General features: G+C 40.9%; 1 protein-coding gene across 1 annotated transcript in view; it reads left to right on the top strand.

The window, feature by feature from the left end:
- FLT1 (fms related receptor tyrosine kinase 1) overlaps positions 1 to 14,895 on the top strand; it is a 107,673-nt gene that overhangs the window by 60,432 nt on the left and 32,346 nt on the right. Inside the window, exons 13-15 of the mRNA XM_059467153.1 lie at positions 6,520 to 6,810; positions 11,575 to 11,721; positions 13,545 to 13,676. Coding sequence (XP_059323136.1) covers positions 6,520 to 6,810; positions 11,575 to 11,721; positions 13,545 to 13,676 — 570 coding nt within the window. The remainder of the gene's footprint in view (positions 1 to 6,519; positions 6,811 to 11,574; positions 11,722 to 13,544; positions 13,677 to 14,895) is intronic.

Raw genomic sequence — 14,895 nt, 5'->3', positions numbered from 1 at the left:
TATGAGATGTGTTTGGAGTTTTCACAAACAAATGACTTAATGTTTTACTTCAGGAATTTCTGAAAAAAACCCACAGTGTGGCTTTGGGAATAACTACTGCATTATTCAGCAACACAAAGTCTGCACATGCAATTACAAAGGATTTGCTTTCTGTCAAAAGTTTAGTTTTTTTTATAAAGCAGTAGTTTTATAAACTTAGGCTGTTGGCAATTTTCAGGGTAGATCATTAAAGAAATGTAATTCATTCAAAAAGATGAGAAAAAGCAAAAAGTCTAAAATATTTAGATGCTTTAATTCCCAAATCATAATCTCTGGGGTTTTTATGTCGTCATTCTCTTGCTTATAATTCTGATGAGTGATTTTAGTGAAACTCATTCTATTTCTATTCTGAGGGATATCAAAAGAGAATAGACACACTCTCACTAGATTTGATTAAAAAAAAAAAAAAGACTACTTCAAAAAATGTTCTCCCTCCCAAACTCTGTGTTTTTAAAATGACAAGCTGAATCAGAGAATACCAAGTTGAAAGGGGCCTCAGGATCATCTGGTCCAGCCTGTCTTGGGAAAACCACAGCATCCTGTCCAGATGGATCTCAAAAGTGTCCAAAGTTGTGGAATCCAACACTTCCCTGAGGAGATTATTCTAATGACTGATTGTCCACATAGTGAAAAATTTCTTCTGGTATCCAATCAGAATCTCCCCAGGAGTAACTTGTACCCATTACCACTCATATTTTCCATTGTCTCCTGAAATAGGAGTCTCCATCTTCTTTGTAGCCACCCTCTAAATACTGGAACATGTTGATAAAGTCTCCCCTAAGCCTTTCCTCAAGGCTGAACAAACCCAGTTCTCTCAGCCTCTCCTCAAATGTCAGACTTTCCACTCCTTTGAGCATCTTTGTGGCACCTCTCTGGACCCTTTCCAGACTTCCCACATCTGTTTTGTATAGAGGGGACCCAAACTGAATCCAGTATTTTGGATATGGCCTGACAAGTTCTGAGTAGAGTGTAATGACTTCTTTATCTCTGCTGGTGATGCCCTTGCTATTACAGCCCAGCAGCCTGTTGACTTTTTTTTTACCACAGCAACGCCCTTTTCATTCATGCTGAGGTTGTTGTCCACCACAGGTCCCTTTCCACAGAGCTGGTCCCCAGCTGAGCAGATCTGTTGACCCAGATGAACTGGTTTTGTGCTTCCAGGAGAGTGCCCTTTCCTCTAACTGGTAAAAGAAGCTTGGACATCAATACCTTTCTCTGGCACCTCCAGGATTTTGTAGTCTTCCTTGAATCTGCCCAGATTCCATCTGGCTTCTATCCAGCTTGCGGTATCACTCCTGCCCACACAGAAGAGTAGCAATGAGCAGTAGTCAGTGCTGTTGACAAGTTGTGGCACTGTCTCACCAACATTTCAGGCCTCAGCTACCAGAAGGCAGCATGACTCCATCATGCCAGCAGATGGGCACCCCTGCAAGCACTTGCCATTTCTTTTTTAGGTATCCACTGTTGTGCTTCTCATACAGTTTCACCTGGCAGGCTTCGTTTGTGGGTGTCTACAGCTGTTAAAGCTCCATGTCATAACACACTTTCACATTTAGAAAGTGCCACTTATCTATAAATACAGAAAATTGGTAAGAAACATGAGAAGTATAAAGAGATAAGTGACACACAGGCAGGTTGTTTGTTAAAGTACAGAAACAAGAAAAATGTCTCTGTGTTCTATTAATGGAAGTGACAAGAACATTTGCCACCTTGAAGATGACTCTTGTCCCACTCTCAGTTTTGCTTTCATCCCTATCCTCACATTGTGTATGTTTGGACAGAAAGATGAACACCACATAGTTCTCCATAAATTAACATGCCAATGATAGTTTCATCTTTGTGTGGGTACTTCACATGAAACTTTGAGAAGTCACTGAGAATCATTCACTGAGAATGCTGCTCTTTCAATGTGCAAGGGGCTGAATTTGGCCTTCTTTAACACTTATTCCTCAGTTTTCACAATATAACATGGAAGATCCTGAAACCAAATGAAGCTGTACTTGGATGGACCCCATTCACCATATCCAAATATCCCTTTCAAAGTTTTGATGGTGGTTTCAAGTGTTTTAGCGCAGCGACATGAAGGATGTAGTTTTCCTATTTAGACCTAGCATTCTCAGATCTTAAATAAGGATGGAAGGAAATCCTTCTCCTTGATACTAAAGCTTGCACGAGAACATGCAGAATGTTATGACTTCCCTTTGAAGAATCTTGTATTGGCTGGGGTTCAGAAAGAGGAGTGTCAGCTTTATTATGTCTTGGAATTTCTTAACATCTTGACTGGCGGCAAACATTCCTTATAGTGTAGTGGAGCTGAAATGCATTTGTCCTATGAGCTCCTGGAGCTGAGCACTTCAGTTGTGCGACATGGAAAGTCTTGATCATCCTCTGACCCTCACTTGCATTGACTGAAAGCAGTGCAAACAATACTATTGTTTGGTCCCTACAAAAAACCAGTTGCACTCACCATAATTCTCCTCCATCAGGCTGAGACCAAACTGCTGTGGCTGTGTTTCACATCAAGAAACAAACACATCCAGAATGTGCTGAAAAATGCACTGAGGGAGTAAAAACCTGAGCCTTACATGCTGATGGATGTGAACAGGACACTGCAAAGTATTTCCTTCTGATGAGTCCAAAACCAATACTTCAGGGTTTGTGTGACAGTTTAGGGCTACTTTATCTTATGTTGTTGAGTCTTCTGGTGCCATTTGAAGTCAGCCTGAGCCACACAAAAGTGTCTAAAAGTAAGAGAAGTGTCTAAGCAGGAGGAGATGATTCCTTGTAGGAAAAGGAGCTGCTGCCCTCTGTAAAAGGGACACACCAGAAATGACTCTAAAGAGCAGATGGAGACAAAGATTGCTCTGAACGGGGAGATCCCTTTCCTTGAAGGCAATCTCCCTCAGCCCTTGTCCTTGGGAAGAGAAAATGCACGTGCTGCAGTGCTGTGAAGGGTCTCTTTTTTTTGGACAGAAACCATTAGGAAGGTGGTGGAAGGCAGAAGGTGTCCCAGCAGCATTAGTTTGGACTTGACAAGTTCCACTCCTTCAGGGGAAGGTAAACATAAGGAAATTACTGCCAACAGAGAGAACCTTGGAAGAACAAGCACTTTCTTTAGTTACTGTAAATATCACTATTTCTGGGCTTAAAGTGAAACATGCCTGTCTTTTCCTAGGAAGTCTGACAGTGGAGTAGATGAATTTATACACTGTGCCTCAGGGTGTATGACACAAAGACCATGGGCTTTGGAGTAGCCTTCCTACAGCTTCTGTCAGATAAAGAGCATTTTGGGTGTACTGTCACTGACTTAGCTCTAAAAACAAAATATTGTTCAAGACCAAAAAGTAGCTGTGAAACTTACATAAAAGCAATGTAGAAAGGTGATTTCTGAAAGCTCTCCTGCTCACTGGTGTGGAAGCAGTCTCTGTAACAACACCTTTACACCAAATTTAATTGTATTAGCACCCTTTCCTCCAGCCTGCCCCTTTCCCTACATTTTGGGCTGTTTTGCTGGCACACAGCAGGCCCATGGGTGTGTTTGCAATTACAGAGGGTGAAACAGGAACAGCTCTGCCTTATCTCCCTGGTTTCCCAATGTCACTAAGCGCATTTTATTTTGAGATTCCTGATGGTGCTTGGCAAAGATAAACAAAATCTTCCATCAGGAAACCTGGGAGCTATTTCCACAGGAAGCTTCAAATCACTAAAGTAAATAAAACCCTTTTACATTATTCCCAGCCACGTTATTTAGCTAGCCTGAGCCTGTAACAATTGATGAGATAGGTGTCATATATTAGGAGGCTCGTAGCCTTTAAACAAATGATTCTTTTGGAATCCTGTGCATTTTGCTGTTGTCCCTAGATTTATTCAGAAAATAGTCTTCACAGAAGGCACACTGAGGAAGAGCTCCAGACCTGACAACATAAAAGTAGTTGTAACTGTTATACTGTTGGCATGCTATCCTTTTAAGCTAAAAATAGTTCACTTGCCCCAGTCCCCAGGGATCTTTAGTTTCATCTTAAGAGTTTTGCTTGGCTCTTCTTAGCTTTTACTGAGTACTGGTGTCTTCAAAAGCAAAAATTGTCTCTATTTCTAACCAATACCCTGGCTTTCACAACACACATCAGAAGAATTTGAAATGTACTGTAAGTAAGATGCAGCACCTTCTTTCTTCCCAGTACTTATCCACATTCAAAATGTTGGCCATCTGATTGTTTTTAAGCGTGTTTGAATTTAACATTTTTAAACAAAATCAAGCATAGGATTCAGTTCATCTAACTTCAATCTTACAATGAGGTACCTAAGCCTAAGCTGATCATGTATAATCTCTTCATAATTAAGCATGAGGGACCAGGATGTCTGGCATTTAACCCATCTTAAAGGGATGGTTTGCACTGCCCTCTGGAGAAGCCTGTGTCACCCCATGGACTGTAAACTTTTGCCCACGTACAGAACACAAAACCTCTATATTCAAGTAAATGTCTGCATTTTGGCAGCTGAGGCTAAATATGATGGATTTCATGTAGGGAGGTGTTTCATCTTAATAGCACTTCCAGTCAATATGTTCTTAATTGAGGTTAGAATCTGGCACCACACACCCTTGCATATCAAACAGGATCCTGATGGTTGTCACTCATAGATGAGTTAATGAAATTTGAAGTTTTTCTTATGGCTTTGCTTGCTAGAGAGAGGAAAGTGGAATCCCAATGGAACAATTTAACACCAAGCTTTAATACCCAGTCTACTAGTGTCTCTGCCTCCACTAGGTTGATCTTTGGCCTGCACACCTGAACCACAGCTGATGACAGGCACGCACTCTGCTCCCACTGCAGGGGCACGATGAGTTCAACCAGCAGAAACGGGACTCTCCCTGGGAGGCATCTACTGTCAGGAGACATTTCAATCCGGGGCTAGCAGGAGCTCATTTACCCTCTGTTTAACTCAGGGATAGACGTGGAAAAGAGGTTGTTATGGGGGACAACTGATGCCAGGCTTCCAACAGGCAGAGAGCATTGAGCAGGTTATGCTCATGGTTCCCCTGGAAGACAAGGTAGCTCAGTTTGCAATGTGGGGATTTAGGGAGTAGCTTTCTGATGGATTGGTCAACCAATGAGAGAGGTTAATGAAAATATATGTGGGATATTATTCACTTGAGAGGTAATTTTTACATATTCCTGCTGAAGTGACATTAAACCTGAAGCAACACTGGTAAGAATGAACTGAATGGAAATCAGCTGTTCATGATCTAAGAATCAAAAAAAGAAGGTATAACTCTCCCTTATGAAAGAATAAGCCATTCTTAGGATTTCAAGTCAAGTTACGGCCAAGTGCCGTAGCAATTAGTAGTGAAAGAACAATTGAAAATGGCCACAGTCGATGTCACTTGACCGAGAAGAAGGAAATGACTTTATCAGAATATTGGCTACAAATAAACCAAGAGAGGTTGCATTCTAGGAGTAAAACTTGGAAGAGCTTTCTCTCAGGAACTTCTACTTTCACTGAGGTCAGTGATGTGAGCACCTGGCTGGAGGGATGAGCCCCAGGTGGGGGCAGCTGGGAGGCAGCTGACACCACCACAGCTCTGCACCACTGCCCACGTGGAGGAAGTTGCAAGTGACATCACAATAAACTGCAAACAGGACATTTTCAAGTAGGACTTTCTACATTGTTGGCTAAATTACTCCTGCCTGAACCATCTGCTATGAAGTGAAAACTTAACCCATGTCTATACTTAGTAAATTGTTGGTGCAATGATACTTGGTTTCTCTCAGGTGAAAATATTTTTCACCTGTGATAATGCCAAGGCACCTGAATAAAATACCTTCATCCTAGTGCTGCCCACACACAGCTGGTCACCCCGGGCAGAGGGTACTGCTTCTGCTCACCTCTTGGGTGGCTGGTGGGCTTTGAATGCAGGAAGGGTAAGCACCTCTGTTCCAAGGGAAATCTCAGGTGTAGATCACAGATGTTGTAATTTCTCAGGACTTGAAGCATATTTAAGAAATAGACGTATTTTATCTGAATGCTTGTGAATAACAAGAAAACAGTATAACCAAACATGATGAAATGCAGTATTTTTATACTGCCCTCTTGAGATTCTTATGCAGTTCACAAGCTGGAGCTGTGATCAGAATATTTCTCCTTTTTCATAGTCCCAGTGTGATGTCTTTAAATAATTCTGCTTTTGGTACCTTGCCCCAGTCTGTCATAACTTGGCATAACATTTATACAAACTCATTACTTCCAAAAGCAACTTCAGTTTACACCAACTGACATCTGAGGCCAAGTGTATCATAGCTCTAAGAAAAATTATGAGAATAGCTGGAGCTGAGTGTATGAAAGGAAAGATTACACACCTGAGCAGGAAGACAATGACATTGATTAGTTCAAAGACTTCCTGATAAAGGGGGAAATATATGCTGTGTTAATTTTGGCTCATTCATTTCATATAAACTAAAAAGTATTCTTGATTTTTGACAGATGTACCAAGTGGATTCCATATTAGTTTGGAAAAACTGCCCATTGAAGGAGAGAATTTGGTATTGTCCTGTTCAGCCAACAAATTCCTGTACAAAGACATTGCTTGGATTTTACCCAGGACAGTCAACAATCAAACGAAAGCAAAGAAGTCTCACAACAGGGAGTACTCCGTCACCCTCACTCTGACCATCAAAAACGTTTCCCTGGCACACTCAGGCACCTATGCCTGCCGAGCAAGGAACATATACACGGGGAAAGAAGTGCTTCAACAGAAAGACGTTACGATCAGAGGTGAGCACTGCAACAAAAAGGCTGTTTACTCTCGGATCCTCAAATATAAAAGCACAAGGAATGATTGTACAACACAAAGCAATGTAAAACATTAAAGGACTCATTAAACAGTAAGAGATGTCTCATATCATCTTGATTTTTGTATCACTGTTTCTACCTTTCAAGCCCTGAGGTGGTGCTCATTTCCCCATGGGTTGGAAATAGGAGGAATAGCAAACAAAACCCTAACGCGTGAGAGCTTCCAGTTGAGTTCAGACGGGTGTTTTCTGCTTTGAAAAGGCACATGGAAGCTGGGGTTTGGAAGATCCCCCGTGCTACATTTTACATGCCGTTATTTTTTCTCTTGCTGTCTCCTACTGAGCAATAAGGAAAACTTTGGATCAATCTTTTCTTCCGCTTTGATATCAGCCTCATCAAAAGTGTCAAAGCTGAATAAACTGATTAACTTTAAAAACTGCTGTTTTCAGTCAACAATGGACATTTAATAAGCTAACTTGAATGTGCGGAATGAGCACAATTCAGTTTGAGATTGACTGGACTACATATTTTTTATTTTAATCTGATCTTGATGGACTTATAAATATTACCTGCTGAGCAAGTTCTAATACTTATTTATTTGAAATTATTTTCTACACTAAAGTACATTAATCTTAAAAAAGTATCTTCTAAAAGAAGTATGCAGGGAAGAAATAAAAATGTTGATATAATGCACAGACCTATCATATCATTTATAATAATGATGATTTTACAACTGACAGCCATGAACCATGTTTCTCCAAATAAATCCAGGTAGACTTCCAGTTGCTGTGTTGGTCAATTTTTAAAGTCAGTTCTGCACTAATGTAAAAAAACTACTGATAAAAGTGTGAGTGTTGCTTCTGGCCTGAAGATTCAGGAGTTTGTAATGTTGTAATTATTTTATTAAATGAGGAGTGTTACACTAACATGACTGACAAGGTTTTAGCCAGCATGGTTAGTTAATACATTTTAAAAATACAAATTCAAAATTGATGCCATTAAAAATATTCATTGCTTTTGGTATGCAAATGACAATTGGATTTTTATGGGGATTAAGAACCAGCAAAACTGCTGAAGGACAATTAAGGGCAACCTGAGAATTCTTTGTGAGCATTTCCCCTTTTCTTCTCCTTTGTCATGATTTTGCTATGAGATGTTTCTGTGTGCTATAAATTCTGTGTAAGGAAAAAGTTACTATTTTTAATACATCTGATAACTTTATTTTTTTACAATTACATAGCTTTAATTATTTTTGGTTACATTTATGATTGATCATTTATATAGCATTTACACAAGCCATAACAAAACAGACCACAATGACCAAAATAGCTGCAGCAAAGGAACAAAGTGGCTGTGCTTTTAAAATAGAGGGTGACAACATGACAGTTTCTTGTGCTTGGGAACTCACCAGACTATTTCCTCCTTTAGGTATCGAGACCGTGTCCCACGGCTAAACTTGCCTTTCACGTGGGAATTGCTTTTGTCAAGTGTGAAAGGGTAAACAATAGCATTTCCCCATAATGCCAGTTTCATGGAGCCTAAAATGCTTAGAAAACAATTGGTAACCTGGAAGTTGTCAGAGTAAAGAAAAGAATAATCATTTATATCTTGAAATGTCACCTATAGCCTGCTTGTATACAGTAACTCTTTTGTTCATTATTAGCGTGATGGCTTCCAGAAACAATGTGTTCTTGCAAAGGGATCAGGCTCTCTTTTTTTTCCTAAATCATGCCTAAAATGCAAGTGAAGTCGTTGGCGACTGCTTAAAAATGGAGCAAGCTCACTCTTTAGCATTTGCAATTCTTCAGAAGAACTACAATACAGAATCCCCTTTTTTCCTAGAGTATTTTGTGGGAAGACATTTGATGGCGAGGTGGGCGGTGATGACAGGACATTACAAATTTTCCATGGCCTTGGGAGCCAAAGCACCATGATTTGTGCAGCCAGTTGCCAGACAATATGAGTTTGGGTCAAAAAAAAAAAAAAAAAAGAGATGTGGCAATTAGACTGCTTTTCTGTGAAGTTGTTGCGCATTGCAATGGTGTATGTCCCTGCTGAGTGGAGGACCCGCCAGCGTGGGCTCGACCAGCACTCAGAGGCCACGCTGTGCAAGGGTGTCCTGACATCCCAGTGTGGCTGTCCATGTTGGAGGGCACAGAGAAAGCTCACTGGGAACCTTGGAGGAAAGCAGTTCTTGGTGGCAGGGTAAAAACTACTGATGTCGCTTTGGATGTCCTTGGATGACTGGAGAATCTCAAGGGTTTGAGGAGTTTCTCTGCCTTCTGTTGTGTAATGTTATTTAGGGAGAAAGGTGTGAATTATATTTCTTCTTCTTTTTTTTTTAAGTGTTTAAAATAAAGCTTGTATTTATATTTTTGTACTGATTAATAAAAAATAAGTGAACAGACAACATAATCCTAACAAAGGGCAAAAATGGATGGAATGCAAATGTAAACCTGAAAATTAACAAATGGTAATTTCTCCCCTTTGTTTGCTTTTAAAAATGCAAATTTTCCCTCCCCACCACCCCTGGTCAGAAAAGTACTCTGATGCCAGTGCCCTCTTCTCCCCTCTGTGATCCCCCTGTCACTCCCCTGGGCCAAATTCTGCCTACAATGAAGTTCCTCAGGGTTACTGAGAGCAGAGATTGGCCAGCAAGGCAGCATTCATGGGCAAGCAGGAAGGCTGGGTCAGGTCTGGGGGGCTGCCCTGGGAGCTGAGCCCCACACTCTGCTGGGGGCCAGGCTTGCCCCTCGGCTTTGGAGTGAGCAGAGTAGGACATTGGAAACTGTCCCCCTTGGCTCCACTGCAAAAATGAACGGGAGAAAACAGGTGGCTTGCAAAAGAGAATAATCCTCAGGTTGACCAAGTCCTTGAAAAATCAGCTGATTGTAGCAGAGAAATTATTGAAAGTATGTGAATGATGACTTAAGTTTTAAGCAAAAAAAGTTTTTCTTAATATGAAATCCCATCTTTAGTGTATGGCTATAAACAAATTAAAATTAATCACAACTCACAGAACGTGTGATTTGCCTTTGTTGTGTCATCTTGTCCGCCTTCATTTTGGATGTCTGGGCTGGGGTGTCTGTCAGGAATTGCTGATAAATATCGAGCTCTTCTCAGCACGTGTATGTGGACATGCCTCAGACTGTGCCTGTTCATAGGGTTGTGAAAAATGAGAACTAAAGGTATCAAGGAGAAGAGGGCAGTCTTCTTGGCTGCAAGGCAAATAGAGTTGACGATGTCATTGTGTAGGTATGTGATGAAGAATTTACAGTGCCTCTCATAAGCAATGCTGTTTGGGAAGACAGAACAAATTGTCTACCAGGCTGTAAAGAACAAATTTCATTGCCTGTGAAAATTACTGGTTTGCACCTCAGAAGTGCCCAAAAGCCATAGTCATTGCACAGTCATGACTATGTTGGAATTAATTTTAAGGGGCAAGGACATTGCAAAAATATCCCACTTTAAAGGTATTTTTAGCGCTGTGGGGATCATGCACACTGAAAAATCTGGTGGTACATAGGGGTTTAACATTTCTGGAGAGTTTTTATTTATGTCTGGTAACGGAATAATTATGAAGATGACTAGAATAATTATGTGTGATGACTAGTTTTTCTGTAAGGAAAAAGAATAATCTTCCAAACACAGAATATCAGAAATTCAGCTGATACTGAACTTGGTGTATTGGCACCTATTGCAGCTTGAAAGAAAATCTTTGCAAATAGTTGGTTTCTGCTCTTTTTTGGTTCCGTTTTGTATTTGGAATCTGTGTATTACCATGTTAGCAATTGTTGATCCTGGCAGCATCCTTGAAGGGAAAGATTGCAAATAATTGGGGAATTTGAGGGAATCTGCAGAGCATTTCCATCTGTGATGTTGCTCAGGAGCTCCCCGAATTCTCCATGACTGCTTTAAATGGACCAAAATACCAAAAATAATTATGTGAGAGTTGCAAATGTGAATGAAAGATGTTGCCATATAACATGCATAAACGTTGTAAATACCTTGACCTTTGTTAGAACAGCCTTCAGCACTGTATGAAATGAGGAAAGGAGTGGCAAAGGGTTGAAATGATCATGAGATTGTTTTGTTTCTTTCAGAGATGACTTTAACATGATGTTTGTAGTGTGTTTTTGAAATGCTGTGGTGTGGTTTAGCCCAGCCTGGTTATGTTCAGCCAAATATATGAAACACAGAAGTGGAATAATTTATGAAAACTTTACAATGCTTATGTGCTCATGGTGGTTTTGGATTATGTGAGTTTACTGAATATGATTTGTAACTGTACTCATTAAAGTAAGTAAATTATCAAAGTCACATTCATGGCTATCATGGTGTACGGAGCAGCAAAGTGCTACAAGCAGCACAGGGCTGTTCTGATGATTCTTCAAATCTTTGGTGTCACAGTTTGTTTCTTTTGATGGTGAAAAACTGAGCTTTCATAGAAAGTCGTTGCTTTCGATATAAACAAATGTGGTTGGTCATGGAACTGAGAAAATCTTTTGAGCACTGTCATCATTGGGTGTTCACTGGTCACCATAGTATGCCATTGCTGAGTAATGTGAGTTCCCTGCACACACCAAACCCTCCCGAGCTAAGTGAAACACTAAATAAAATCAGTAAAAAATGAGCTTGGTAGAAGAGCTGTAGCAATCTCTAACACCAGTAAAATGAGTGTAGGGGAGATAATTAAATCTCCACCATGACAAGAATGTAAAACAAAGGTGTTGTTTTGTCTTATAGCTCAAGAGGCACCAGCCCTGCTGCGGCAGCTTTCGGATCAGACAGTGAACGCCAGTAACTCTGCCATGTTGGAGTGCCAGGCTCGTGGTATTCCTGAGCCCCAGATATCCTGGTTTAAAAACCATGAGGAAATACAGCAAGAACCAGGTGAGAGCTTTGTGTACTCACCTACCTCTTACAGCAGGCTCTTTATTTATCCTTCTGCCTTAGGTAGCCATTTGCAGAGCCATTGGCATCAGTACTTAAATGGAAGGAAGGCAGTCAGACAGCAATCCAGGTGCTCCAGGTTATTCTGTGTCACTCCAGAACATGAGCCAAGCTGGAGATCTAGACACAACTGGCCTTTATGGAATTGGTGAAGCATTTTTCATCTTAAAAGAGCCATCTCCAGAGAAACATATTTACCTCCATTTGTTATAGAGGGAGCCCAAGGAACAGGGTCTTGGCCAACAGATATGGAAGTACCAGCAGGGGTCTGTGGTCAGGCACTCAAAGTCTGTTCATGAGTCAAAATCTATCCAGGAGACTAAATCCATGTCTGGGGTATCCAAAATCCAAATGCATTTATGGTGGCAGGGGAATCCAGGTCTCATGCAACAGAGAGGAACAGCTTCCTGGATGGCATGTTGCAACAACAGGAAAACTTTGGGAGCTCTTTACTGATGTTTCTGGAGTGTGGCTTCAAAGATCAGCTGAGGCTAAATGTGCAGCTGCTGGCACCATAGTCATGGATGTGTTCCTTGGATATTTCAGATGCAAATGAATGACAGAGGAAAGGCAAAACCTTTCTCATGGGAATTCATGCACATTTGGTTCAGAAGCACACACTGAGATAGTGTTAAAACGCTCAGCAAAAATATTCAAGGAGGTCTGGTGCAGAGGAACTTGAATTCAAAGTGTAATCTTCTACAGAACATTTTAGAAAGTTTGTAGTTATGGTCATGTCCTGAATTATTAGGAATTACAGTAGCGTGAATAAAAACAACTGGAAAAAATTTTGAGGGTTTCTCCAACTGAGTTATAAGCCCATGCAGACTTCCAGCCCAAGCACTAAACTTAATCTAGAGACAGATTCCATGAAGCCTTACAGTGATGACATTGCTGTAGTGTGCATTAATAACACTATCTTCCAAAATTAATGTTATGTGTCTAACTTGGTGTAATGCAACAAATACAATTGGGAGACAGGGAGATGTTTCCAGAGGGTAGGTCAGAGCACTTCAGTTAGGTGCCTGAAATAGATGGTGGGAATTTTGATGGGACTGTGGTTCTGATGGAGCCAAACACAAGTGTGTACTTGATTGCATGTTTCCTGGCTAGAAGGTGCCCTAGAAGCAGTCCTGAGACCAAATCTGCTCCCTGCCTCTTCCTTGCTTCTTGGAGTATTGTCCAGGCTGCCTTCTGGGTTGACCTATCTGGAATAAACAAGATGTTTAAAACTTCAGGTAATTCCCTCATGGGAATTCTCTTTGCACTATCCAGAGCCCCTTTGTGAAGGAGCCCATCGTTCCACACCACATGGGCAGGTGAGATGTGGAGCAAGTCTGCTGCCCATAGGGACAGTCTGAAGGGCTTTGGGAAGGGCTCTAAGCCTGAGCTGCTTCTGGGGCAGACCTGGGTCTGTAAGCGCAGTAATCAGATTATCCTTTTTCCAAAAGCTGCAGACATGCTAAAGTGCTTACCTGGATGAAAGCATAGGCACAGTGCTATCAACACAAACAGTACCAAGTACTTCCAAGATCATTCCCTTAGGCTGAGCTTTTTGACTCACACAATTGCTTTGTAAACACTGATTTCCAAGAGGCTCACAGGCATCCAAGTGCACTTGGCTTTCCTGCAGACAACATTGTGCCGTGCAGTCTGTGGCTCAGATTTCTTCTGAGAAGATCTTGAAGCAGATGCTGTTACACAAGGGCCAGGTTTTGTTTATATCCTGGCTCCCTCTCATTGCAAAATATTTCATTTCACAGGAATAATTTTAGGGCCTGGAAGCCGAATGCTGTTTATTGAAAGAGTAAAAGAGGAGGATGAAGGACTTTACCAGTGTATAGCCACCAACTTGAAAGGGTCCGTGGAGAGTGCGGCGTATGTCACGGTACAAGGTAAAGCACCACACTAAATGGGAAGAGCAAGCCTTCCAGAATGATGTTCTTAGGCTGGAAGGGCAGGGGTATGACCTGGGACTCCTCTGGTGATCTCTGAAGCAATTTGAAGGAAGTCCTAGCAAGGGAAGCATACCAGGTTGGAAAGGAAGCCCAGCAGGAAATGCTAACTCAGAGTGTGTTTACACTGACCTAAAAAGAAGAATTGCTTCAACCCAACAAAGATCAGGTCAGGGTAGAAGACAAATGTAAATTTAGTATCAGCAAAACAAACAAAAACCAGGGTAAGTAACACTCTCCTACCCACATATTTTCCCATTTCAGATTAATCCCATAGAAATTAGAGGCCTGGGATGTTCTGATTTGTTTATTTTTCAGTGTAAAGTGAATTGCCAAATCAGACTGGAAGATTTTAGCCTAGCAATAGCTACATATGCAAAGGTACTACTACAAGGAAGTAGTTTGATTTAGTTATTTCTATAACCATTACTTGAGTTATCATGCTAATAATTTAAATGTCCAGCATTGTTCTGCCTTCTGACAATCTCAACTTATCCCTGTGGCAGGGAAATCAATTAATTTTACATTAAATAAAAAGGAAGTTTATTAAGTGACCTTTCAATTTCATTGACCATTCTTTTGGCTCATGAATTATGAGCCAATTAGAGAAGTAGGTTGACATTCTCCATATAGGTCAGTGTCGTGCCTGTATTAAATTTGACATAATCTATTTTACTGACCTGGTGTTAAGTATGTAGTCCTGGATGCATTTAGTTGCTCCTTAAAAACACAATTGGAATATAACCAGGCCTCTTAGGCAGAGATTATATGTTTGTGGATGTTCTCATATAATTGTTAAATGTGTCTGAATACTTCTGAGTATTTGGATACTCTTCAGGACAAGACAATTACAACTAGTATTGATTTTTTTGCCATAAGTGTGTCTACAGTTGGAGTTAATAGTAATGATACAATGATGCTTCTGCTTTAAAAGGTCAGGGATAAGTGTATGCACATGTGGGCTGGCCTAACTGGTGAAATTGAGGAGTTAAAAACCTATCCCCTTATGAATAATTATAGAATCATAGAATGGTCTGGGTTCTAGGATCCTTAAATATCCTCGAGTTCCAGCTTCCTCTAGTGGAAGGCAGGAACACCTCCACCAGACCAGGTTTCTCAAAGCCTCCTCCAACCCAGCCTTGAACGCTTCCAGAGCTGC

This window comes from Ammospiza nelsoni, chromosome 2 (genome assembly GCF_027579445.1).
Source record: "Ammospiza nelsoni isolate bAmmNel1 chromosome 2, bAmmNel1.pri, whole genome shotgun sequence".
Classification (NCBI taxonomy): Eukaryota; Metazoa; Chordata; class Aves; order Passeriformes; family Passerellidae; genus Ammospiza; species Ammospiza nelsoni.
Note: the sequence above shows the minus strand (reverse complement) of the source record. Positions and strands in the feature narration are given on the sequence as shown.